Here is a 27,527-nt window from a genome sequence, read left to right on the forward strand (position 1 = left end):
TTCTCACATCCTGCACAACTATGATTTGACTGGGTGTTTTTTATTCTTAGCCAGCTCCCTTGGATGTTTGTTAGATCATTACACAAACTCTGTAAGGACATTTGGGAATATTTGCAAGTTTTGTTTCCATATTTATTTGGACTGCCTTTGATTTCTACAATTCTCAGCAACCCAACCTTGCTGAAAATTGCAAAACTTGAAGCATATAAGCAAAAATGTTTTGTAATGGATCCATATGTCCCTTCCTTTGAAACTCCGAACAGCCAAGGAAAAAAAATGGGCTTGGGGACATTGCTCATTTCCACAAATGGTCAATGGGCCATGCGCGGTGGCTCACACCTGTAATCTAGCACTTTTTAGGAGGCTGAGATGGGCAGATGACGAGACCAGGCGATCAAGATCATCCTGACCAACATGGTGAAACCCTGTCTCTACTAAAAGTACATAAATTAGCTGGGCGTGGTGGCATGTGCCTGTAGTCCCAGGCTGAGGCAGGAGAATGGCTTGAACCTGAGAGGTGGAGATTGCAGTGAGTTGAGATCACGCCACTGCACTCCAGCCTGGCGACAGAGTGAGACTCCATCTCAAAAAAAAAAAAAAAAGGTCCATGAACCGTAGCTTCTTCCCACTCCTCTCTAACAGTCAGTACCCTCTTTGTTTTCAGACTCTCAACGTTCTCATCTCTCTTCCTTCACCATGAAGCTGATGGACAAATTCCACTCACCCAAAATCAAGAGAACACCATCGAAGAAGGGAAAACCAGCTGAGGTGTCCGTTAAGATTCCAGAGAAGCCTGTGAACAAAGTAAGCTGACTCTCGCTAGGTGTTCTGGCCTCACCTGCTTCGAGCAGTATGAGTTTGTGTGATTTGTATGTTCCCTCCCTGGGGATTCAGCTTTCAGTGCATCATTCCTACTTTGTAGCATTCCATGGGCAGGACCTTTGGTGTCCTTGTAAAATAAGAACCATTAGGATGGTGAGTGCTTGCCATGTTAGTCAGCGAAGCTCAGTTGGCTGGGACAGTTCTCCTTTTCCAGCTGTGTCATCCTCTGGGCATTTAAAACAGCTCAGCACATCATGTTCACACCCCAGGCTGCTGCTTCCCTGCCCTGCAGTTCCCTACGTTGCCTTGGCGCACACTCAAACACAGGGAGCTTTGTGATGTCCAGAACATCCATCATTCAGCTTTAAGGCCTGCGTTCTGAAACGTGCAAACCCCTTGAGACCCAGCCAAAGATGTCCTCAAGAGTTAGTGGCCTCAGCAGGGCCAGTCGAGCCAGATATGTTGAAATAGCTATTGATTTTCATCAACCCCTCCCTTCAGCCTCAAACAGCCATTTCAAGCTCTGTAGGAATCCAGGTTTCCTCTCTTCCAGGAGGCAACAGACAGATTTCTACCAGAGGGCTACCCTCTCCCCTTGGATCTGGAGCAGCAGGCAGTAGAATTTATGTCCACCAGTGCTGTGGCTTCCAGGTCTCAAAGGCAGAAGGTCAGTGTAACATTAAGAACAATTGGGTTTGCCTTGCCTTCTACTGCAGAATCCTGGTCCATGGTTTTGGGGATGGAAAAAAAAATCTCTTGCACTATTATTATGTTCAACTGGGTGGTGACCGTGGGCTGTTGTTCAGGAAAGAATCCAAGGGACCTTGGATAAAAGTGAGAGTTTATACAAGCTCCCTCCCATGATCTTTGGAGGAAGCTTTGTGGCAAAAGCTCAGGGATTCTTTCTGGGGTTGGTTTGGGTGTGCTGCTTGGGTCCAACGGGTTCCGGGCAATGTGGGCGAGTCTCATCTCAGGACCAGCTGTTCTTGAATTGCTAAGATGATCTGAATAGTTTAGAAGGGGAAAGGCTTCTGAAGCTTTAGAGTGCTTTCTTAGCCATCTCGCAAGGCTGGTGGAGTGCAGTGAGACCGCCACGTAACCAAGTGCCCTTCAGAGCCACAGACACCTGTGTCCCTAATATTTATTGAGCCTTTTCTTGGCCCAGTGCTGAGTGCTTCACACGTGTCCTCTGACTTATCTTCATAGCAACCCTGACATGTGAAATCTTATTTTGCCAAAAAAGAAACTGGATTTATAGAAATATTAAACATTTATCCAAAGTCACACAGCAAAAAGGTGGTGAAGTCAAGATTTGAATGCAGGCTATCCAGTGTCAGAGTCTGAATTCTCGAGATGCTACATTTCCTCCTTATGAAAGACAGAATTTTTATTTCACAAATTTAATTATTAATCCCAACTCATTACATAAAAATAAAACTAGGCCAGGTGTGGTGGTTCACACCTGTAATCCCAGCACTTTGGGAAGCCAAGGCGGGTGGATCACCTGAGGTCAGGAGCTCGGGACCAGCCTGGCCAACATGGCAAAACTCCATCTCTACTAAAAATACACACACACACACACACACACACACACACACACACAAATTACCCAGGCACGGTGGCAGGTGCCTATAGTCCCAGCTACTCAGGAGGCTGAGTCAGGAGAATCACTTGAACCCGGGAGGTGGAGGTTGCAGTGAGCCAAGATCGAACCACTGCCCTCCAGCCTGGATAACAGAGTGAGACTCCATCTCCAAAAAATTAATAAATAAAGCAAAAATAAACTTAACAGTGTAATAAAACAAACCTTATAGACAGATATTCTTAATTCTTTAAGTATAATTTATATGTAGCAGAACTACCATCACAGCCATCAATTTGATGCAGCCAGTAAACCCTAGCCTGTTATTTAAATATATAATTCTTGAATTTTGCAATTCAGCTATTTTTGGTTTTTATGTTGACCAGCATAATATCTTACAATTTTAGTTAAAAATAGAGGAAAATAAAGGTCTTAAATCCAAAAGTCTTTTTTTCAAAAATAACTTTTCCTGTCGCCTCTTTCAACAAAACGTGGCTGACAAGCAAGAGGGGAATAGTCAGTGTTTGCCAGATTGATCAAAATTCCAGATTGAAAAAGAGTAATACAGTAGATCTGGTCTGTGCCACCGTTATTGTTTATTACAATCTGTTTAGTAACCTCTTATAGCTGAGTTGAGTATTAACTACAAGGAGAGTGAAATTGTCATCCAACACTAGTCCAGGCAGTTTAGAATAAAATGATTTACTAACAACTTTGTTCTGCTAGTGAACTCTGCTATGAAACTGTTCAGCCCACTCCTTTGTTGTTGATGTTGTTATTGTTGGTGTTTTGTGGGTATTTTTTGTTGTTTTGTTGTTGTTGTTGTTGTTGTTGTTGTTTATTTTGAGACAGAGTCTCACTCTGTCGCCCAGGCTAGAGTGCAGTCGTGCAATCTCAGCTCACTGCAACCTCCGCCTCCCAGGCTCAAGCGATTCTCCTGCCTCAGCCTCCCAAGTAGCTGGGACTACAGGCAACCACCACCACGCCCAGCTAATTTTTGCATTTTTAGTAGAGACGGGGTTTTGCCATGTTGGACAGGCTGGTCTCGAACTCCTGACCTCAAGTGATCTGCCTGTCTCATCCTCTGAAAGTGCTGGGGTTACAGGCATGAGCCACTGCACCCAGCCGGGATTTTCTCTTTCTTTATTTTTCGAAGAGAGGTCATAGAGAAAAATTCAGTAAAGTACCCCTTATTTAGTGGGGTGCCTGTAAACCCCAGGGGCCATTTGGAGACATTTTTGGTTGTTGCCATAGGAAGGCAAAGCAGATGTCATTAGCTTCTAGTGGGTAGGAGTTGGGAGGCTGCTAAACATCCTACAGTACACAGGACAGACAGCTCCCCCACAACAAAGAATTCTCTGCCCCAAAATGTCAGTAGTGCCGAGGCTGAGAAACCTATTCTGTAGCAAGGAACTGTAGGTGTGATCTTTACCCAAGGAGGAATGTTAATCCCCTTTTTGCTCATTGCCCATTAGGAAGGGTTCGATGACTCTGCTCTGTCCCAAGCCACCTGCATGAGACAAGTAAATGCAAACCTGTGGCTTCATGGAGGCCCATGGACAGAACCAGAAGCATTGAGAAACCTGCCAGAGCATGTGGACTTAGAGGATTATGTCCAAGAAACCTTGCAGTGGGTCTGTCATCTGCTGCCCTCGTTTATTATTCATTAGCTCACTTACCACTTAAGAAGTGACCGCATCCATTCTTATTTTACTTTGGGTCATATGCCTGGTTTTCCCTGCTCAAATATGAAGGAAATGGAAGTGCCGGGAGATGAAAGTACAGATTCAGATTCGCTACCACTTCCCGAGGGGTCCTCCTGTCCCCAGCCCTGTCCTGGATGGTTTCACACATACTGTCTTACTCTTCACCATAACTGCGTGGGGAAGCTTTTATTATTCCCACTTTGCAGACAGTGTTGGCCCTGGTGCATATTTTCTTAATCAAAATCTGTTTTCCTCACTATATTCTGTTGTCTTCCCAGACTGATTCCATATTAGCAGTCTCTTGCATCTTCTTAGTGAATTTAAAAATTCAAAGTACATTGCGATGAACTTCTAAACTCTTTTGCAACCTTTTAACAAATCTAGCAGTGAGCTGCAGTGTTAAAGTGGTAGAGAAAATTTAGCCATATACTGGGAGTCCAAAGGTACAATTACAATTACAGCGAGCAGGGGGTCCTGGGATGTGTCAGTGCCTCATTTCTGAGGGCATTTGGACAGAGGTTGCATTCAAGGGCTCTTGAGTGGATTCCTGAAAGCCTTTTCCTTTCAGCTCTTCAGATCTTAGGATGAAATAGAAGCAGGGAGATGCTGCCACACAGCCTGGTGGCAGCTAGTGATTTGGAGTTCTCTTCTTACTAGGCCTCCCTATTCTGGTCTAATGGAGAGGAATAATGTTGCATTGCCATTTTTTTAAAATACTGCAATTATAGTTTTTTATTATACTGATTGTGACTTGCCCTCCCGCTCACTCCCCGGCTTAACCCAAATTTTCATGGTACGCTGTCCTATAGTGTGGCAATGAGGCTTGCATTACTGTGGAGAAGGGTGGCACCAGGGCTGCAGATGGGACAAGGAGTAACAGGGCAAGTTGAGGTGTCCCAGACGCTGCTCAGCTGTGGGAAGAGAAGTATCTGGAGAGGAGGGCCAGTTTTCCTCACCCTCTCCCCAGTCTTCTGTGGCAGCACATGGCTGTGGAGCCACAACCTGGGCATCAGAATGAGCATGGCCCACGGGGCGGAAAAGGCAGTGGGGGTTTTCTGTCCACCTCTGCCATCTGGGTCTTATTTTACTTGTATGTTAAATGAGATCTTTAGACCAGGGAATCTCATGTAAACTTTTTTATTTCAGCACATTTCTGATCTGGTCTTTCTTTCTTCTCCTCTCCGTCTCTCCAGGCTCTGGACTCAGATAAACCAAGTTCAGATTCCATTTCTGTACCTACCGCTGTGTGGCCTTGGGCAAGTTGCTTAACCTCCCCTGCATCCCGCCAAGCCTCAGTTTTCCCACCTGTGAAATAATAGTATCCACTTAACAGGATGGTTGTAACCTTTAAACAAAACAGCCTACATAAAATACCTAGCACAGTGGGCGCCTCAATGTCCCCAGTGAGTGACAGCTGTGATCTGGCTTTTCTCCGCTTTCAGATGTTTCCGTCCTAGGTCCTCTTTCTTTGTTTTGTTATTGGCAGGTATATGGTCTCCGCTGCTGCTCTAGTGCCTGGTAAATGTTTTGAACTACTCCCATGTGCATTCTCATTCAGTCCCCCCAGTTACCTCTTCAGTTACACGGGGAAGATGTTATTCTCCCCATTTTGTGGGTGACAAGCCCAAAGCCCAGCAGTTGGCCTTGTGTCTAAGCCATCCCTAGACACAGACAGCCCCATTAGTTTCCAGGCTTATGTGGACCAATGATGGCAACCCATCCTCCACAGCAGGATGGGTGCACAGGTGAACACACGTGCCCTCAGGTTATGCAACGAGACAGTTTCAGCAAAGCCAAATATGGAGTCCCCACTCTGAACCAGTGCTGGGTGTGGGTGTGTGGCTGTGAACTCTGACTGCTTGTTGCATTCACAAGGAGCCTGGTTTGACAGCTGAAGGGCTGGAGAATGCACAACACACAGAGGCCATTAATTCTGGGAGTGGAATCTCAGTTAATGAAGGCAACCAGGCTGTGCTACATTGTAGACTCCTTTAGGAGGAGCCCAGGGCAGCCTGACTCTTAAACGGCTGATGTGATCTCTCTGCAATGACAGAAAAACTCTATGCTCTAAAGTGCCTTGCTGGTTTCCAGTGCCTCCCATCTTCAGATTAGCCACTTTCTCCTCAGCAAACCTGATGACACATTTTCTTCAAATGTTTCCTGTTCCTCACCAAATTTCATCATTGCTGGCCTCCAACACTTTCTGATGTGCTAAGGTGGCAGTGTTACTGCCATAGCCTCATCTTGCCTGGCTAACCGTGGCTTTAGGCACATCTGATCTACATCTGATCTGTTGGCACCACGAACTCCTTCATACTCAGGTTCCTCCCTGCCCCAGGCAGGGGACATGAAGCAGAGAGCTCTTGTCCATGAGGTGGAGAAGGAAGCACCCAGCCTCTTGGAAACAAATCTGTCAGGTAGTGAAAAGAGAAATAAAGCCAGGGTGCAGGACCCAGGGATAGGGGTGAGGAAAGGGCACTTCCCCCACCACCAGAGGATTGTATCTTCTGGTGTGTAGGACACCTTCTGGGAAAGACCCGATGAAAGAAATGACTGGGTCTTTTGCACATTGTCTGACTAAAGTAGCTACTTACTTGGTGATACCATCCTTTTATATATTTTTCTTTTGATACTCCCATGAAATAAAAGCCTCCACTGTTTAACTTTTTTATATTTAAAATGATATTCTACACTTTTAAAACTTTATTTTTTTTAATTGAGACAGGATCTCAATATCTTGCCCAGGCTGGTCTTGACTCCTGGGCTCAAGTGATCCTTCCACCTTGGCCTCCCAAAGTGCTGGAATTATAGGTGTGAGCCACTGCACCTGGCCAACCTGTACTATTTTGGAAGAAAGGAGCTAGTGTTCAGAACCACAAGCACTTTTTATTAATTTGTTTGTATATGCATATTGTTTAAATCATCTTTTTCTAGAAGTGATCTTCTTGCCCTCAGTTGTTTCTGTTTACATCCTCTGGACCTCTGAGAGCCAGCAGGTGGCTATTTGCCTCATACACACCCCTCCTAATTTGCCCTGGACATGTAATCGACTGCTTGAGTACATTGTCCATTTGGGGATTTATCCATTCCGTACACTACTCCTTTTTTTTTTTTTTTTAAGGACAGCCTCCCAAACCAGAACAGTTCAGAGACTCCATTTCTTTAGATTACTCTGAGCCTCCTTCTGTCAGCCAGCTGAGACCAGGATCACTGACATCAGGGCAAGTCAAGGGGAAATTGGAGAAAAGAACGAAAGGGGTGTATAGACCCACCAACTGGATCCAGCGCCTCCTGTAGTCAGGGAGAAAAACCTGGGGCTGTGGCTTCACCACTGGAAAGTGCAGGGCTCTGTATTTTCTTTCTCTCAGGTGGGCTTCTCTCAGGAGCAGAGGGCCCATGAGTGCTGTTAGCACCCACTGCATGAGTAGTGATTGAATCTTGAGAATCACTGTCTCCTGCTCTGCCTTTTCCCCATTTTCTCCCCGAATTTCCTGCCCCTTCTAGCCCTGGGAGCTTCCAGGCCCTTTATGAGTAGCATATCATTTCCTTGAGTGGGGGCTTCATGGGGGTAAACAATCTGGGAACCTAGTGAGGAGTCCTGAGGGAATGGGTTTCGGCCCCTCATGGCCCGGACCGGTCTTACACAGTCTCGCAGATCTTCAAAACAAAAGCCTGGAGTTTCTGGATGTGATTTACAGGATCCAGATGGACCATGGGCCTTGACTGCTGCTTCTCCAAGTCATCAGCAAATTAGTCTTCATTCTACTTAACGGGGTTAGTGGTGGTATGTCAGTGTGGCTGATGAGGACAGACAAGAGGAGAAGTGGTTTCTAAGGCCTCAAGGTCCGGGAAGGGAATTGAGAAATTTTTGAATGACCTTTCTTGGTCCAAGCCCCCTTCTTCCTTCAGCTCTAGCCTCTGCCTCCTGATTACAGTCCTTAGAAAAATGATCTGGCTTGGTTTCTATAGCAAGAGCCTTTCTATTCCCCTCTAGCTCAGGCTGGTTTAAAGAAAATGTTCCTTTATTTTTTCAAAATGGCTCCCTTTCATCTCTCTCCTCCTCCTTATGCTTGACGTCTCCTTTCAGAACCTGAGCTGGCTGGAGGAGAAAGAGAAGGAAGTTGTCAGTGCCCTGCGCTACTTTAAGACCATTGTGGACAAAATGGCAATTGATAAGAAGGTACTGGAGATGCTTCCAGGGTCAGCCAGCAAGGTGCTGGAGGCCATCTTACCCCTGGTGCAGAGCGACCCTCGAATTCAGCACAGGTGAGTGGCTCTGAAGTCCTTGGCTGTGTCAGAGCAATGGAAGCCTTAGAGGCATCTTGGTTCAGGGGCACTGAAAACTCAAGGTTTCTAGGAACAGCCAGGAAAAAGACTCCATTACCCCTCCTCCTTCCCCCGACCAATCCCCCCACAGCTCTCCCTTGATGCCATCCCAAAATTGAGGTCACTGTTACTCCTGAAGCCCAGGACACATCTCTGCCATCCCTAGGGATGTGGCCACAGTGTAAGTTTATGGTCATTTCTTTGCTTTAGCTCATTGGCAGTAATCACATTGGTTTGGATTCATTTCTCATGATGCCCCTGAGTCACCTAACGTGTCCACTGGATCCTATCCGTGTCCAGCTGCTTAGATGATTAGGTCAAGAGAGGCAGGTAGGGAAGTCTCTGTTAGAGCGTGGGCAGCACAGCACTTAAGTGTGTCAAGCCAGGACACCTCCCAAACACGGAGCCTACATTCGCTGGGTGTGGCAGGAGCCTGTTTGGAATGAAACTCTTTGAGTTTCATTATCTATCAGGTGGAAGCTACTGTTTCCAGTCATCACCAGAGGCCCGGACTAAAGAGCACCAGCAGGGCCTCCACCTGTATGAGCCTCTTTGCAGGCTTCACTGTCAGGGACCGGATTACAGGCTGTAAAGTTAAGAGTTTTTTAGTACCTTAGACCTCGGGGATTACACAGCAGCCTGGAGGCCACACACTGAGGCGAGGAAGCACAAGCTGGGAGAGAGAAGGGACCCGATGGACCAGCACCGTTATTGGTGTTACTGGGTCCAAGCTAGCCTTATCCAAACAGGCCTCCTGCAGGGAGCTTTAATTGGTGGGTTTAAAGCAATCAGGCACGAGTTCAAGAGGCGAGGCCTGTGACTAAGAGGTGGTTACTTGAAGTTCTGAGGCAATTGGTCTGTTTAAAGGAGCAGTAGATAAACCAGGAGCCAGCCTACTAGCAGGGAGAAAGGCCTGTACGTTTCTGTCTCTGGCCACCAGCTAGAGCCAGTCGGGTGGGATGTAGTACTAGAAACCTTGTTGAGGGTTCGTGAGCCCTACTTCTGGTATGAGAAAGCTAAACATATTTCAAAACAGATGCTGAGGCAACATAAAATTACAGGCACTCCCTGCAGGGGACATGGAGCCAGCCTTTGCCCCAAGAAGCTTTTGTTGGGTAACGCTTTTATTGCTGGAGTGCACTTTCCTCTTAAAGGTTAGCTAGCAGCTTGTCCTGTGTTTATTGTTAAATACAAAAAGAAAAGCAGTACCAAATGTAATCTTAAATGAAAGCCTAGCAGGAGCTTTTTCTGAAGAGGCTGGCGCATTTTTTGTTTTTCTTCCATGGTACCTGTTCAGGATAAATGCTTCTCTGTCGCAATTCCCCAGGATAACTTAATGTTCATTTAGCCCCATGCGGCTAAGCTTTTATGAACTGCTTTCAGAACTTGGCAATGAAGTTCATAGTTTTTTTCTTCTGAGGGATAAAGCAAATAGTGTCTTTATTTATAAGAAACTCTCTCTACCCTGGGGCTTCCGCCCTGGAGTTTCAGCTGACCCGTGGAGATTGTGGCCTTCTGGCCAGAAGCTCGCTGGTGCTGGTTGGTGAGGAGTATGGAGCAGGGCGTGCCGGTCTTCACTCTGTCTTCCCCAGAGTCAGTCCAGGGAGCGAATGTGCCTGACATCCTGCGGCGGTCAGATACGTAGGTGGCCTGGTAGAAAATGTTCTTGTGGACCTAGTTTCAGGTGGTGATCTCTACCTTGGAAGAGTTAAAGCCTAGTTGAAACAAATCAGCTCCCTCTGTTCTATGATAAAGCACTTATTTTATGGTACAGAGAGGAAGCTCTGTTGGACTTTGAAGAAGGGAGAGTTAACGGGTGTTGGAGTTGGTCTGATGAAACCTCCTGAATGAGTAGTTACTGGAGCCCAACCTGAGGGAAAGGCAGTAATTGGATTGGCAGTGGAGGCAGGAGAACAAGAACAAAGGAACTGAGGCCACTGGGCCTGGTGTGTCCCACAGAGGGGAGGGCGGCCCTCATGGGCAGAGGGTACACGTCCTAGAGCGTGGACGAGACAGGGATCAGTGGGAATAGGGGACTGATCACTTCACCCTGCACCCTCAGGCACTGAGCCTCTTTGGGACAGAGTCCAGGAGTCTCCCCTGGACCCTCACATCCAGAGTATGTTGCTGCTAGGAGTGTTGCTTCCCGGAGCCAGTGCTCTGCTTGCAGGTCACCTGCAAACCCTGGGTGAGAATTGGTCAAGTCACATGATAATGGCAGGGTATTTTTTTGTCTGTCGAGGGGTGGCTTTTAATTGACATTGAATGTCTATAACTATTTCCTAGAGGAGAAAATGGGAAGTGCCTGGGTGTGGCTGTAAGGAACTGTGAAATATGGTTTGTTTTCTGGTAGTCCTTTAATCCCATTGAAGGGATTTTCCTTCTGAAATTCTTCCAGGCTAGCGGTGGTAGTTTTTTGATCTCCTGCAGTGATTGGAAAGACTTCCTCAGATGCTCCTTTTAAATGCTTTGCATTCTCTCTTTCCTTCCTAAGTGCAGTTTGTGAGCTGGAAGGTCCTGTCCTGTTTCTTAAGCAGGGCGGGTCCTCGCAAGCAGGCCCTTTGCTGCCCTAACCTGGATTCCTGGGACGGTGATAAGCTGACCTCAAACAAGCAGCTGGCTCTTAGCTTGAGGTGTGAATGGAGGATTCTCCTGGTTGAGGCACCACCCAAAGGCCCATGTGAGAGCAAGAGTCGCCGTCTTCACACACACAGGGCTTTGCTCCATTGTGGAAACGAGCCAGCAGCTGCGCCTCAGGTGGCATTTTTATAGTCCTCAACCCTCCTCCTTTCTTATATCTCAGCCCCTTGATACAGAAATACTCTGTTTCTAAGCTAATGACGGGAAGGCTGGACATAATCCTAGCACCTTCAGGGAAACATTAGCATCCAGTGCAGGTAGGAAGGAAGTAGTGAATGAAAGTGTTTTCCCGCTTTCACCCCACTGTTGCCAGCCCTGTAACGGTGAGGTGCTTTCTTCAGTGGAATCCTCCAACAGCACATCAGGGGAAGGCAGCAGGCTTCTTTCAAGAGGCCTCACCTGGCCTTGTGGGAAGCAGAGCGAGGTCCAGCTGTAGAAGCACATTCCTCTGCAGGATGAGGTCAGCTCTGGTCCAACCCCAGGAGAGACTGCAGGCTTTGTTTTCCCCCCTCCATCCTTTTTCCTAGGAGAAAAGTTCCAACAGCAAATGCTTTTCACCCATATCGTCTCCTGAAACAGCCCAATCCTGGCTTTCCCAGGGCTCCTTTGGGAATCTTGTTTGTTTGTTTCTGATGGGACTTGAGAAGTTTGCTTTCATTCCTGTCGACCCTCTTCTCCTGTTGGAACATGCAGAGTGGAACGCCTGGCTAAATGGAAACTTTAGATCCCTTGCAAAAATTGTTTCCTCCTTTCCTGATTCTGAAGAGCTTCTCATTAAAGCCCTGTTTGGTGCAGGTTTTTGTATTCAGTGGCTTTGTTTTTAGAACCTGTTTTAATCATACCATACAATAGTATACATTTTCCTCAAAGTTCTATCTTTGGCTCCTAAATGTCTGCATCATTTTGGGGTTTTGGGAGTTTTTTGGTGTAGAGGAGATTGCGGCACATAAATTTTCTATATTTTTGTTCTTCACCTGTTATGCATAATGTTTGAAATGGAAAAATAATCCTTTCCATTAATTCCTAAGGAAAATTATCTTTAGTTATTTAAAAATATGTGGAAGATGTAGAAATTCTCCATTTAGCTGCTACTGTGCAGTCGCTGAGGCACTCGGGGCTTCTGTTTGCATGTGCTGGCATCACAGTGTAGCTGGTAGTGTGGTGCCACACACACACAAACACACTCACCTGCATTCCCACCCTCATGTCCCCACCTCTGTTACGGGCCCCCTTGCCCCTGATTTGCTATTATCAAAATAGTCTTTATTCATGCGCTTCTGACATTTCATGGTTATAGTGTGGAGGATGATGAAAGTTGGGCTTGTGGCGGAGGAATTCTAATAAACTACAGACCTGTTTGAGCTCATGACTGTTAAAATTCCACAAACCTGTTGGCTCCTTGTGGCACATCTGAAATAGATTTTATTCTAATTCTTAACGATAAGTGTGCACTGCTTGGACCTAGCCTAGTGATAAGCAGCTAGAAGGAGAGGAAGATGGGTCACTCCTTGAGAGATGTGAACAGAATCCTGTAGTAGGATGTGAAGTTTGAAAAAGCATCTTAACTATCGTAGTAGAATTTTTGTCATGTTATATTTGGGAAATGAAACAAATTTTGTAATGCGGATTAGAATATAAAGCTCCACAAAATCTTTGTTGGATGTAAGGAAAAAGGCTCATGGGAGAAGCTTGCTTATTAAAAGGCAGTATAGATTTTGCAAAAAGAAAGAGGGAAAAGCACACCCTCGTCACCGAGAAGCTGGTTCTGTGCTAAGCGATGGTAATGCTTTAGATTTGTTTTCCATTCTTCTCTTTCCTGTAGCTCAGCCCTCTCTTCCTGCTATAGCCGAGTGTACCAAAGTCTCGCCAACCTCATTCGCTGGTCTGACCAAGTGATGCTGGAAGGTGTGAACTCAGAAGACAAGGAGATGGTGACGACTGTGAAGGGAGTCATCAAGGCTGTACTGGACGGAGTGAAGGTACCACTGCAGGTTCCAGACAGTCCCAGTCAGGAACTTAGAGCAGCCTGCTTCATGGTGCTTGTCACATAAGAGCTTGCTCCTAACCTTAAAACATTAGAATGTCTTTTGATGTCTCTGGTGTTGGTGTGCTCTATCCCGTGACTACTTACTTCTCTCAGGACTGGTGCAAATGGCTTTTATAGAAAAGCTGCCTAGAGCAGTCAGCTCTTACTGAGCATTGTATTAAATCTTCGGTGAGTCTTCGTAGCATCATGCTGGTGGGCATGCTTGCCAGCTAGACAAAATGCAATGGAGATCGTTTTCACAATGACTTTAAGCAAAGCTCCCAGCATGTCAGCGCTACCTCTTCATCTTCTGGAAACTTCTAGGATTCTTGGTAGAAAAGCAGGAGTGAGATGAGTAAGAAATAGAACTTTCTGTATTTACTTGATATCCGTGATGTGATCTGTGTGTTTGCTATCCAGAGAGGTCAGAAACAGCATAAGAAATTATGAATCACAGTTAAGATGGGAAGCAAAGGCCATAGAGGGTCTGGAATTGGGGTCAGGGGACAAATCCTAATAGAGAAAATAAGTCCTGGTGGATGAGGAGCAAGACAGAATGTTGGACATGAAACAGGTCTGGGTGTTTGGGTCAGGACCAGGACTGTGGGCAGCAGGACAGTGGGCACCAGGACCGTGCTGTTGTGTGTGGCCATGTAATGTAATAGAAAGGGGGCTGACCTCAGCCCCTGGCTAGATTTGAGTCCCAAGTTCACCACTTGCTAGTCTATGAACTTGAACAATTTACTCAACTGCTCTGCTCCTTAAGTAACTCATTCATAAAATAGGTATAATACTAGCATCGTGCATCACAGGGTTATAGGAAGGATTGAACTAGTCAATACACATAATGCTTCTAGAACAGCACCTGGCACATACAGAGCAGTCAGGCCTTAGCTGCTATTTATTATTAATTATGTGGTGCTAGATACATCTTTGTAAACAGATCTCTTGGCTTGAAAAACCTGTATCCCCCTCCTTTCTAGACCCCTCAGTCCAAAATCATAGCTGAGGTATTTACCCTAGGTCAAAAAAAAAAAATTCCTTCCCTACTCAACCAGGCTAACAAATTCCTGAAAGCCGCCTCCTTGGCCTAACATTCGCTAGCCACTCTGGAGAGTAGAATAAGGACCCTCAAAGGGCTTAAATTACAGGGAGAAGCTTAGAAAGCATTGCTCAGCATTGCAAATTGCTCCGGAATAAAATATGTGTTTGCTAGGACGTCTGGGTGGCCCTCCACCCCCAGCAGCATTTAGGGGGAGGCTGACGTGCCTGCTGGAGCCATGGAACTCATGTAAAGGGGGCTTGCCTAAATGACATCAGTATTTTCTTCCCAATGCCACCATATTCTCTTTTTTTTCTTTGAGACGGAGTCTCGCTCTGTCACCCAAAGCTGGAGTGCAGTGGCGCAATCTCAGCTCACTGCAACCTCTGCCTCCCGGGTTCAAGTGATTCTCCTGTCTCAGCCTCCCAAGATGCTGGGATTACAGGCACATATCACCACACCCAGTTAATTATATATTTTTAATAGAGATGGGGTTTCACTATGTTGACCAGGCTGGTCTTAAACTCCTGACCTCAGATGATCTGCCTGCCTCCACCTCTCAAAGTGCTGGGATTACGGGCGTAAGCTACCTCGCCCAGCCTCTCTTTGTTCCTGCATTCAAGAAAGTTACTAGTATCTCTTTAGGGCAGCGAGACTCAAGGGCATAGCCCAGGGTAGCTGTGGTGATCAGACCTGATGGCTCTTTCCAGAATTTGGAGGACAGACACATGTCATCCTGTCTGGTCCTCAGTAGCACATTGGCATCAGCAGAGCCTAGTGGGATGTGGCCTGGGGCTTTATCAGCAGCCCTGAGTCACTCTGGCTCACCCACTGCTGTTCCTGTCCAGGCTTCTGAAAATGCCATTATTGAAAATTGTTATTTTTCAGGTAACATGTTAAGGTTTCCTTCTATCAAATTGATTCCGATGAGATATTCACAACAAGTCAGAGCAGCCAAAAAAGAGGAGAGTGAGTTTCCACTCGTAAAGCTTTGTGACAGTCCCAAGTACATTCCCTCTCTGGAGTCATTGCAGCACCACTGTATTAGTTGAAAGGCATGTCTGAAAGAAAAATTTCCTTGATTTTTCAAAGTGACTGGGACAAAAAAAAAAGAGAGAGAGAAACCTTTAGATTATGAACCTGTCAATGTCAGAGCGAATAACTTTTCCATAATTGCATTAAAAATATTTTAGCTAGAACAGAGATTCTCTAGGTGAGAAGCTTTACAAATTCCATTTTGCTTCATTTATTCAAGAAGCATTTAGTGAGAACCTTCTATGTGCCAGACAGTGAGAGATAATCAGGAATATGAGCAAAGCTGGCACAGGCCCTGCCCTATAGAGCTTACAGTCTAAGTGGGAAAGGACTATAAACACAGAGGCACACCATGTGGTACAGCACTACCAAGGGAGCTGGCACATGGTGCGATGAGAGTGTGCGATGACCTTCCTTTTTCAGGGTGGTCAGAGACGTTTCCCCAAGGAAGAGACAGGCCAGTGTCTGGAGGATGGATAGGAGCTGCCTGTGGCTGGAAGCTTTTCCTGCTGGAGTCATTACAGGCAGCAAGAATGATTGAGACACTGTGATGTTGGTGTTCATTGTTGTTATCTGATAGTAATAACAGATAACATTTATTGGGTGCTTTTTATATGTTATCCGAACTTAATACTCAATGACAACCCTCCGTAGTAGGCATGAATGGCTGCCCCTTGCTCCTTTCATAGGTGTGGAGACTCAGAGACACGGGCTTAGGTAGACCAGGAGTCAGTGCCAAGGGTGTGTGGTTCCCACCCCTGCCTGCTGCCCCACTCCCAGCTCCTCCCTGAGCTGCCTCCCATGGGAGGACAGGATTCTCTGTGCTCCCACCTCCAAGCCAGCTGGCTCCCAGCCTTTCTCGCCATCTCCATCAGGCCTGAGACACCTTATAAGCCCATGCCCTGGTGGTGTGAGAGAGCCTCCCTCAGCTGGAAGGGACTGGAACTGTGCAGAAGAGAATGTACCCATGAAGATGTCGTCACCCCACTTGGAGGAGGGACATTGGACGTTCCTTTACACTGATGCACCATTGTTTAAGTAACTCATTCAGTTGTTCAAGAGAGTCTTGTCTTTTTTTTTTTTTTTTTTTTTTGGCTGAAAGATTGAAAACGTGTTCTAAAACGGGACAACTTTGGTTTTGTCCCTGAATGAGTAGTAGCATTTATCATTTAAACCCCCACATAAATGCCACTTGTTCAAGCTGTATAACCTTGGACACGTTCCTTCCCTGAGTTTCAAGTAGGTTTTATAATATTTATCCTGATGATCTGAGGAAAGACTCAGTAAGATAAAGTATGTAAAGTACCTGGTAAGAGCTAGGTGACCAGGAGGCCATGGGGAAACAGTGTTACCTAGAGAAGTGTTCATTGCTAACGGCTCACAGTGACCAGTTTTTGACAGTGATTATGGCTGTTTTCCAGGTAGTCTTATAATCTCAGATAAAAGATAGATGCCTGTCACCTCATCTGGCTCTGGGGCTCTTTTCTACCGGGAGCCTGTAGTTCAGAGCTGATTGAGGAAGGATGTCTGAGGAGTTTAAAGACTCTCACTTTTTTCTCTGAGAACCACACCCAGCCTAGCACCCATGCTGGGATGCTGAGCCACTCGAGGTCAAAGAGAGATCCCAGTATGACCTTTTAAAATCAGTTCCCCCACCTCTTCCCAACTTCACCAGTTAAATTTCCTCTCTTACGTGAGCACCAGAGCTGTATTTTAACTTGTCAATAGTCATTTAAGCCTTTCCTTCTCTATGTTCGTTTTCCTTTTTTTGGAGACAGAGTCTCGTTCTTGTTGCCCAGGCTGGAGTACAATGGCTGATCTTGGCTCACTGCAACCTCCACCTCCCAGGTTCAAGCAATTCTCCTGCCTCAGCCTCCCAAGCAGCTGGGATTACAGGCACATACCACCACGCCTGGCTAATTTTTATATTTTTAGTGGAGACAAGTTTTCACCATGTTGACCAGGCTGGTCTCAAACTCCTGACCTCAAGTGACCCACCCTCCTAGGCCTCCCAAAGTGCTGGGATTACAGGCGTGAACCATCGCGCCTGGCCTGTGATCATTTTCAATATGAATAAAATGAACGTGGAAATAAAGTATTACATATTTGGAGAGATACTTTTCTAAATACCATTTTCAACTTTTGAAAACTGATTTTCAGTGAACCTGTCAGCAGTTTACAGTCACTGCTGTAGACAGAGTCTAGAGTAGACTCTTCCAGTTTGTTTCGTTTTTTTTCCTTCTCTGAAACAGTCTCTCTCTATCACCCAGGCTAGACTGCAGCAATGGCACAACCTCTGCTCACTGCAACCTCCACCTCCTGGATTCAAGTGATCCTCCCACCTCAGCCTCCTGAGTAGCTGTGACCACATCCCACTATTGTGTGTGTGTGTGTGTGTGTGTGTGTGTATTTTTTGTAGAGGCAGGGTTTTGCCATGTTGCCCAGGCTGGTCTCAAATTCCTGGGCTCAAGTGATTCATTCACCTCAGCCTCCCGAAGTGCTAGTATTACAGGCACGAGCAGCCACATCTGGACTTTTTCAGTCTTTTCTAACTTGTGCTTCAAGACAATTAAAAAGTCTGACATCCCTCTCAAAAAAATTCTGCCTTCAGTAAGAGGTGTTGGGCTCATGCCAAGTTATATATGGTCAACTTTCAATGAGATTCAGGTGTTAGCACAGTAGCCAGATATGTGCACATTTTAAGATTTCTCCTCTGTAATAGTTAAGGCAAGTTGAGACTAAAGACCTTCTGTTTAGGCAGGAAAATGGGTGGTAAATTTAAAAAGCAGCCTGCCCCTTTTATACGCTTTACAAGCCTAGGCCGTGCGAGCTGGCATTAGGGAGCATCACTGGGATTGTGACGTTCTCTTTGAATTCGGGTGTGTGCCTGCCCATGTGTGCCTGTCATTCCAGGATTCTTTTGCCATCATTCATTAGTTGAGTTCACAGCTGCCTCTCCAGAAAGATGACGATCTAATTATAATTGCTCATGAATCAATGAAGAATCGGGAATGTTTTCCTGTATCAACAGATGTAAACAACGCAGACTTCTCTCTGTTCCTTTTGCCCTGCTCGTAAAGGAGAGTGAATCTGAAAGTGAGGTGTCCAGGGCGCTGTGTTCTGGTGCCCTTTAACTTGCTCCAAGTCTGTGATGCTCTTCTTTGGGGCCTGGTGTTGTGCTTTCAAGAAGAGCTGCCTCTCCCACCTTCCTCCTTCCTGCAGGCGATAGGGTGCAAGGGAGCTGCCTCCGTTCTAACTGCTGTCTTTGCTGATTGTGTGGTCTCTCATCCTCCATCTTGTCCTGTTTGTGATCATCAGCTAGATGGCTGCTCCTTAAATATTAACTTCTAAATTGCGCTAACATGCAAGTATTAAGGTTCTCCTTTCTTGCGAGTACTTGGCTCATAGAGATTTTGCTTCTCCACATTTCTTTGAGAATAGGCATTTGAATGGGGTAACAGCTGTCGCAGAGTGGGGTAACAACTGTCGCAGAGTGGCGTAACACTGAACCTGCTTCTGTGGATATGCCTGGCTGGGTGTGGTGGCTCACACCTGTAATCCCAGCACGTTGGGAGGCCACAGTGGAAGGATCACTTGAGCCCAGGAGGTTGATATATGCATTTAGTTTTGAATAACTATTATTTCAGAAGTAATATATGTTCATTTTAGAAAATTTAGAAAATAGAAGAAAAACAAGATAAAGATGTGTTTCATAGCCGTATTTTTTCTGTTGCATATGTTCTTGATTTGGCTTTGTTTATAAAACATGCAGTATGTACCAGCATATCACCTGAACTATTTTTCCACTGTATTATAGCATCTTTTCATGATGTATCGTGTATTTTTGTTGTGACTTTGTTTTTAATGACAATGTGATGGCCCGCCCATTGTCTGGTTCTATCATGACTTGTATAATCAGTACCTATTATCAAATATTTAATTGTGGGGTATTGGACTATTCAAAATTACCACATGAATGATACATAATCTTATGTATATTCTGTGATGACCATCTTCTGTGGCTTAATTTTTGCGTACATTCTTGACATTTTTCTTGGGCAAGATTCTTTTTTTAAGAGACAGAGTCTTAGTCTCTCGCCCAGGCTGGATGATGGTGGCATGATTACAGTTCACTGCAGGCTCAAATTCCTGGGCTCAAGCCATCCTTCTGCCTCAGCCTTCCAAAGCGCTAGGATATTATAGGCATGAGCCACTGCACCCAGTGGAAAATCCTCTTAATGCAAATATTTAAGGCTCTTGATGCATACTGATAAGTCATCCTCTAGAGAGGCTTTCTGAAGCAATATTCCCACACCATGTCTGGAAGTTTCTATTTTATTACCATCCCGGGTAGTGAATCTCTTAGTGACCACTGGTATCTAAATTTCTTGTTTGATCTTTTTTTTTTTTTTTTTGGCATGTTTATCTTTCTTCTAGTTTTTGTGTTTTCAAAAGAACTCTTGCACTAGGAAGGATGGTAACTGACTCTTTGCCTCATTTGCAGCATATGCTGCCATTTTTGTGTGTGGTGCTTTCTGAGTCTGGAGAGACTTGACAGCCTCTGGTTCAGGGTCTCTGGTTGCTGTGTTGCCCACTGGCATCTGTTGCCACCTCCTCTGTAACTTGAAACAGCTTCCTGCTGAAAGCCTGGAAGCCCCTCATCACACACACGCAGGCCCTGCCCAGATGTCCATTGACTGGAAGGTGGAGGGAGAAGTTGTGGCGCATCCACACGTGGGAACACTGCTGGCAGCGAGCAGCAGGAGCCTCTTCCACACAAAGCCACAGCTGTTATGCCGAGCTCAGGGGACGGAGCAGGCAAAGCTGTGTGGACAGGAAGTGGATTGGCGGTTGCCAAGGGCTGGGGGTCTAGGGGAATACAGAGAGTTTCCTTTTGGGGTGATGAGAAGTTCTAAAATTGGTTATGTTGTCACACAACTCTGTGAACAGACTAAAAACCACTGAATCATACACTTTAAATGGGTGAATTTGATGGCATATGAATTATATATCCATAAAGCTGTTTTTAAAAAGAAGATGGACACAAAAGTGTATGTATGATATGGTTCCATTTATATCCAGTTCTAGGACAGGCAGAAGTAGTCTATGATTAAAAAGCCATTGGGGTGGGGCAGACTGGCTGGAAAAGGTGATGGAAGTGTTTGTGTGTGTGTGTGTGTGTGTGTTTTTTTCTTTTAGTGCGCTTACTTGGGTATATGGGATTGTCAAAACTCATCAAACGAGGGGAAAATGTGCTCTATTATTTAAAAAAGAAACAAATGGGCCTTGATCCCTTCCTTTTTTTTTCTTTTGCTATGATTTGGAAAAGGCTGGGGTTTTTTTCTGTTTTTCTCAGTTAATAGTTCTAAAATTATTTCTTTGCTGGGTTATCTCACCTTAACTCCTTCTCCATTGACACGGATCCCAACCAGCCCCCACCAGCTAGCAGCTCCACCATACCTGAGGCCAGCTCGCCTTGGGAAACCACCCAGGGCCGTCACTGGCTTCAGAGAACTAAAAACAGAGTTCTTCCCCAGCAAACAGACTGGGAATCTGTTCTGCCGGATATTTTAATTTGCGTGAAAACAATCATTTTGAGACTGTGGGGTTTGCCATTTCCCCTTCCAAGAGGAAGTGCCTTTACGATTAAACTTCTTGACATGCCATGAAGGTACTTTTGGAGATCAGGGGACATTTGGAAAGTCATGCAGATAACCTCAGGCAAGTGATACTTGGTTTATGGTACATGGGGAATCTACAGACACAGAAATGAGACTCAGCAGTAGAGGAGAGACAGCACCTGCCTGCTTTCTTGTGGAAACTCAGTGGTGGTGGGAGCTTTGCTCATTGCCTTTTTCTTGTGGGGGTAGGAGCTGGTCAGGCTCACCATCGAGAAGCAGGGACGTCCGTCTCCGACGAGCCCCGTGAAGCCCAGTTCTCCTGCCGGCAAGCCTGATGGGTAGGTGCTGACTAACCCTCCCGATGTGGGGGTCACGCCCAGTGACAAAGTCTACACTTGACAAGGATAGGTCCTGGGGGGTGGGCAGCACAAGGGTGGGCTACTGGAGGCCCATTTTCTTTTTTCTGGGGTGAGCAGTGTGTGTCTGTTTCACACAGGCTTGAAGTATTACCCCATCTCAAGTTTCCTCTTCATCGTGATCATTTCCAAGGACCGTGTGTGAGCGCGTCCAGTGACATACCCCAGTGCTTTTGCTGGGCAGCTTCGTTTCATAATTACAAAGAACTTTAATGGCTTGGGCTTGGGGGCTTTGACTGGAGAGCACCCTTGCTTGATCAAGAGTAAACTGAGGGGGTGACGAGGATGCTTTTTAGAGTTTATATACATTTCTACTCCAACCTCCTAGTAAAAATAGAAAACATAAATTCGGAGCTGCTTTTTTTTTTTTTTTTTTTGAGACAGAGTCTCTGTTGGTCACGCTGGAGTGCAGTGGGGCAGTTTGGGCTCATTGTAATCTCCTCCTCTCAGGTTCAAGCGATTCTCCTGCCTCAGCCTTTGGGACTACAGGCATGTGCCACCATGCCCGGCTAATTTTTGTATTTTTAGTAGAGACATGGTTTTACCATGTTGGCCACACTGGTCTCAAACTCCTGACCTCAAGTGGTCTGCCCTCCTTGGCCTCCCAAAGTGCTGGGATTACAGGTGTGAGCCACCACTCCTGGCCTAGAGCATTTTAGAGAGTCCTTAGATCATCTTCAGATGAGGAAACTGAGTGCAAAGTTGGGGGCACAGCCAAGCACCAGTAGCTCATTAGGAACCAAACCAGGACCCCACAGCTCTGTATCCAGGGAGCCTGCTTCTCAGCCCCACCTCACCCATCGTGTTCTCCCTGGTCACATCTTCACCCTCTCAGGGCCTGTGTGTGTTCTGTCCCGTCTTTGACATTTCATAACCCCAAGTTCTTCCCAATTCTCCAGCCCAGCAGAGCTCCCCCTGACAGACCGAGAGGTAGAGATCCTAAACAAGACAACCGGCATGTCGCAGTCAACAGAGCTCCTCCCAGACGCCACGGATGAAGAGGTCGCACCCCCCAAGCCCCCTCTGCCTGGCATTCGGGTGGTTGATAATAGGTAATTACCTTCCTGTTTGTCTAGCGCCTCCATGGCAGAATGAGCAAGAAAGGGAGGAAGGTAGGGCTTGGGTCCTTGCTTCTTAGTGCTGGGGGCTTGGCCCTCCTTGGGAGGCTGCTCTGGAGGTATCCCCACGCTGCCTGGCCCTCTCTGGCCACACTGAGCTCTCCTGAAGGCTTCCTTGTGGCTTCAACCCAGGGACACCTGGTATGATTTATTGTGAAAGGAAAAGAAAGGGTTTTTCTCTTTGGTTCATTTGGTATTTACAGGTTTTATTTTGGTGGAGGGGAGTAGGCAAGAGTTGAAGTGTGAACATTGGATGTGGAGAATCTAGTAATGAAAGAACCCCACATCCTGTACCCTATTATCGCTTTGGTGAGTATGGTTTGGTCTGCCTGGACGTTTTGGTCTGTTTCAGTCCTCCACCAGCGTTGCCACCCAAGAAAAGACAGTCGGCGCCGTCCCCTACCCGAGTGGCTGTGGTGGCCCCCATGAGCCGAGCCACCAGTGGCTCCAGTTTGCCTGTTGGAATCAATAGGCAGGTAATGCAGCCCCTGTTCCCTGCATGGGAAGGCAGGGGAGGCGGTGGGGGTGTTCAGGGATTTGGCTCCTGAAGCTGAAAGAAACCCATGGTCTTCAGGCTGGTGTTTGTCACATCAGGGGTGTGAGACCTTGTACCCATCCTTCTCTCTCCGGCACATGGTCAGAGTTCCCATATGGGTATGAGGGTCAGCGCAGGGAGGCCAGAGGCAAAGGCATCTCCTGGGGACAGCTGGGCCACAGCTGACCCCAGCCCCAGTGCCTTCCCTGGCCACACCCCCCACAAACTCCAAATGGCTGCTTCTCAACTGTACATGTCCTTTGCTTGCTGACGTTAGAGGTGGTTTCTGAGCTGGCCTGGCAGTATTTCCTCCTCTAAGTAAATGCACTTAGATCAGGTGGTTGCCTCACCCCTGATCTCTGCCACTGGTTCTCAGAAATGACTTGGCTTTGTTTCTCTTTTTCCACTTGAGGATTTTGACATTGACTGTTACGCACAGAGGCGACTGTCAGGAGGCAGCCACTCGTACGGTGGAGAGTCGCCCCGCCTGTCACCCTGCAGCAGCATAGGCAAGCTCAGCAAGTCGGATGAACAGCTCTCTTCTCTGGACAGGGACAGTGGGCAGTGCTCCCGGAACACAAGCTGTGAAACACTAGGTGAGCCGCCAGCATCCTGTTCTGTCCTTCTCTGTGGCTTCTTTGGGGCCATACAGTCCTGGGTGGGAGTCCCAGGTCATGCGATCATTGACTGCGTGACTTTGGCCAACTCATTTGAAATCTGAGCCTCAGCTTCCTCATCTGCAAAACCAGGGTAACAGTACCTGCCTCCCAAGGAAGCTGTATAAATGAAATTACAATGTAAAACCACAGCCTGGATATTCAAGTGGTAACTGTTGTTACAGTTCATCTGTCGGTGTGTAATTTGACTCTCTTTACCAAAACTAATAGCCATTTGTGTCAAGAGCTTTAAACGAAGGGGTGGGAGGCCTGACAACACTTGACAGAGGCTGAAGGTGAGGAAGCTGCACCAGCTGGCCGTCTCGTTTCGGTGCTGAATGTCTGCTGGGCAGGGGGTTTAGAGAGCAGGAAGCTCTTTGTATCCTGTGAACTAGATATTTTCACTTCTGAGAATGTATCCTAGGAGCATAATCAGAGATTAATAGCAAGATTTCATTGGTAGGAAATCAGATGAATTATGGTACACTCATTTGCTGGAATAATCTGTAGCTATTAAAAATCACTCATATTGATAACTAGAATACGTATGAGACCATTTACATAGTATTCTCAATTGTTTCTCTTTCTTTTTTTTCTTTTTTTGATACAGAGTCTCACTGTGTCACCCAGGCTTGGGTACAGTGACGAAATCTGGGCTCACTGCAACCTCCACCTCCTGGGTTCAAGTGATTCTCCTGCCTCACCCTCCCAAGTAGCTGGGATTACAGGCATGCGCCACCTTATCCGGCTAATTCTTTTTTTTTTGTTTTGTTTTTTCTTTTTTTTGTTTTTAGTAGAGATGGGGTTTTACCATGTTGGCCAGGCTGGTCTCAAACTCCTGACCTCAGGTAATCTGCTTGCCTCAGCCTCCCAAAGTTCTGGGATTATAGGCGTGAGCCACTGCACCCAACCAATTTTTGTATTTTTAGTAGAGACAAGGTTTCGCCACATTGGCCAGGCTGGTCTCGAACTCCTGGCCTCAAGTGATCAGCCTGCCTCAGCCTTGCAAAGTGCTGGAATAACAGGCATGAACCACCACACCTGGCCCTCAGTTGGGCTTTTTTAAAAAGGAATCCCAAAGGCAAAAAGGGCATTTAAGGAAATACATCAAAATGTAAATAGGGGCTGGGCACAGTGGCTCATGGCTGTAATCCCAGCTACTTGGGAGGCCTGAGGCAGGAGAATTGTTTGGACCCAGGAGACAGGTTGCGGTGAGCCGAGGTTGCAGCACTGCAATCCAGCCTTGGCGACAGAGCGAGACACTGTCTCAAAAAAAAAAGGAAATAGAAAGTACAGTTAGAGTACAGGATTGTGAGTGATTTTTATTTTCCTGATGTAATTTGCCACGGCTTCTGTAATGGTTATGTATTTTCCTTTCTTTTTTTTTTTTTTTTTTAAGTAAGAAATGTAAAAAATACAGAAAAGTATAGCAAAACAGCCATATTCCCATCTGGTTTGCTTTTGTAATCAGGGAGAAGAATGAAGACTATAACATGTAAATATTAAACCCTGGATACAGGTCTTTGTCACGCACCCATGAGCCAGCCAGGGAGAGATGGGTGGGCCTGGCTGCTCCTGCAGGGCCTGTGGCTAACAGGTCTTTTTTTTCCTGTTTGTGACTGCAGACCACTATGATCCCGACTATGAATTCCTCCAGCAAGACCTCTCTAACGCAGACCAGATACCTCAGCAGACGGCCTGGAGCCTTAGCCCGTTGCCAGAGTCCTTGGGGGAGTCTGGGTCTCCATTTCTTGGCCATCCTTTCCAGCTGCCTCTTGGCAACCATCCCCAGCCAGACGGAGCACTGGCCCCAGGGCAGCAGACAGACACGCCGCCTGCTCTCCCCGAGAAGAAGCGCAGGAGCGCAGCCTCCCAGACAGCGGACAGCTCTGGCTGCAGGGTGTCTTTCGAGCGGCATCCCTCGCAGTATGACAACATCTCTGGGGAGGACCTGCAGAGCACAGCCCCAGTCCAGCCCGTCACCTATGCACCCTTCGCTGCTATTCTCCCCTTTCAGCATGGAGGTTCCTCAGCCCCTGTAGAATTTGTGGGTGACTTTACTGCTCCTGAATCAACGGGTGATCCAGAAAAACCGCCTCCTCTACCAGAGAAGAAAAACAAACACAGTAAGCTTTTGTTGCACCGTTGTCAGGAAGTGTATTTTATAGCCTGAAATGGCAGCATGTTTTATTTCAGCATTAGACCAAAGTCAAACCAGTGGCCTCATTATTTCATAAAAGATAGGCCAACCAGGTACGTAGACACTTCTGGGAGCCTGGTTTTGTCATTCCAGGTGATCATTTTTAAAGCCTGATCAGCTGACCTCTCCTTTACACTTTCTATAAAATCTCAGGCCTGGTCTCCACGAAGCCTGAGGGCTTCTCCTCTTTAGATGGCAGCAGTTGACCTTCTGGCCTGTTCTCGGTGACAGAGAACGAGTTTCCTGGTCTGCAGGACAGCCTTGCAGCCATATCTGCATGGAGTGAGGTGGACCTGTGAATTTCAGCAGAACTTACCTAGTGTCCAAGGAGTGATGTCTTAAAGATCTCTGTCTAGAGCACGCTGTCCTCTGTTCATGCTCTCAGAATGACTTGGGAGCTGAGATTGCCCTGCAGGAGTAATTGAGGACACTTCTTACATCAGACATTTTAATATGTGATATTATTGGAGCCCAGGAGTGGAGCTGAAATTTTGAATATTTTCCAACTGTAAATCTGCCGTAAAAGTACTAAGAAGAGTTCTAGCAATTGTTTTCTCCTCGCTCCCCTAACTGCTCCACACTTTCGTGAGTTGCCTGGCTTTCTCTGCCCCCGCCCTCTCCCCGCTTCACTAGCATAGTTCTGCTTCCATTTTCTTGGCAGCGCAGCTGTCACCGTTTCAATGTGTGTGGCCACATTAGCCACACAGCCCCAGGCTTCCCTGGCCTCAGTTGACACATCCAGCAGAGAACTTCTTTGAACTAGAAATGGAATCTCTACTCCAAATTCCCAAAATGAGAGCATCTGAGCCAGCCTCGAGCTGGGCCCTGTTCTCAAAGAACGGAAGACCTGACTTGGTTAAATCCAGCAAGGATAACCCTGAGGGCCGGCTGTGTGGGCCACAGAAGGCGGCTACAGTGGTGTCCTGCATTTCCCAGCTCCTGGGTGGGTGTTGCCCAGCTTGTGCAACTGCCTCAGCAGTGTGGCCCCCTAGCTAGAGGGGGAGCTGGCTCTGTGGGACTAATGATGTCATCCCCATCTGTCGTGTACATTTGCTCATCAGAAACCAGGGCTCCCGCAGAGGGGTGTGCAGTGGCAGTGCTAGAAGCATTTCCTTCTCTGCCCCTCCCTTTGCATGGACAAGTGTTTAAAGAGCTGTCGGCCTCCCCCTCCAACCCTGTTATCTTGGGCAGCATGCCATTCAGGCTCACCCCTGTCCTTCCCTAGGGGAGGGGTCCTCTGAGCTCAGACACTGGGCAGGATAGCATCCTTGCAAATGCAGCAGATGCCAGAGAGCCTTCCCCTTCCAGCCCCTAAAACAAGTGTGGGCGTTGATCCTCATGCAGGGTCTCTAGAGAGGAGAAGGAAAGGGAGGGGTAGCCATTGTTTCCTTTCGAGCAGTCTCAAGTGGCTGAAAATGCCTATTAATTTAGGCCACCATTTTGAGGCTTTCGCTCATTCATCAGTGTCTCCAGCACTAGAGACTGCAAACATCTAAGAAACTCCCGAGTTGCAGGTGTGGCCTGCCCTGAGCTAAAGCTGCACATGCCCCATCAAAGGTGGTCCTGACAGCCACCCGCTAGGCAGGCCCTATTAGGTCTGGTTTCATAGGCAGAGAAACTGGAGCATAGGTAGAGGAGCTGAGTATTGCCCAGAATCAACGAGCAAGTGGGGCACAGATCTGGGACTAAGAGCACAGCCTGAGTTGTACCAGCCTGTTACGCGTCCTCGAAGCCGAGGAGGAAGAAGGGATTTTGCCCTCCTTCCTTCAGATCCCATCCAGTTTTCAGTGTTGACCCCTATG

General features: G+C 46.8%; 1 protein-coding gene across 21 annotated transcripts in view; it reads left to right on the forward strand.

The window, feature by feature from the left end:
• RAPGEF1 (Rap guanine nucleotide exchange factor 1) overlaps positions 1–27,527 on the forward strand; it is a 157,810-nt gene that overhangs the window by 83,934 nt on the left and 46,349 nt on the right. For 14 of the 21 annotated variants that reach the window (XM_039461291.2, XM_039461292.2, XM_039461302.2 and 11 more), the window contains exons 2-10: positions 665–804; positions 1,376–1,489; positions 8,198–8,376; positions 12,899–13,055; positions 21,050–21,138; positions 22,116–22,268; positions 22,687–22,810; positions 23,282–23,465; positions 25,151–25,651. In XM_039461291.2, coding sequence (XP_039317225.1) covers positions 665–804; positions 1,376–1,489; positions 8,198–8,376; positions 12,899–13,055; positions 21,050–21,138; positions 22,116–22,268; positions 22,687–22,810; positions 23,282–23,465; positions 25,151–25,651 — 1,641 coding nt within the window. Of the gene's footprint in view, positions 1–664; positions 805–1,375; positions 1,490–8,197; positions 8,377–12,898; positions 13,056–21,049; positions 21,139–22,115; positions 22,269–22,686; positions 22,811–23,281; positions 23,466–25,150; positions 25,652–27,527 lie in introns of those variants that run through there. The other 7 variants (XM_039461296.2, XM_039461303.2, XM_039461295.2 and 4 more) reach the window with 2 other exon arrangements.

This window comes from Saimiri boliviensis, chromosome 2, assembly GCF_048565385.1.
Source record: "Saimiri boliviensis isolate mSaiBol1 chromosome 2, mSaiBol1.pri, whole genome shotgun sequence".
NCBI lineage: Eukaryota > Metazoa > Chordata > Mammalia > Primates > Cebidae > Saimiri > Saimiri boliviensis.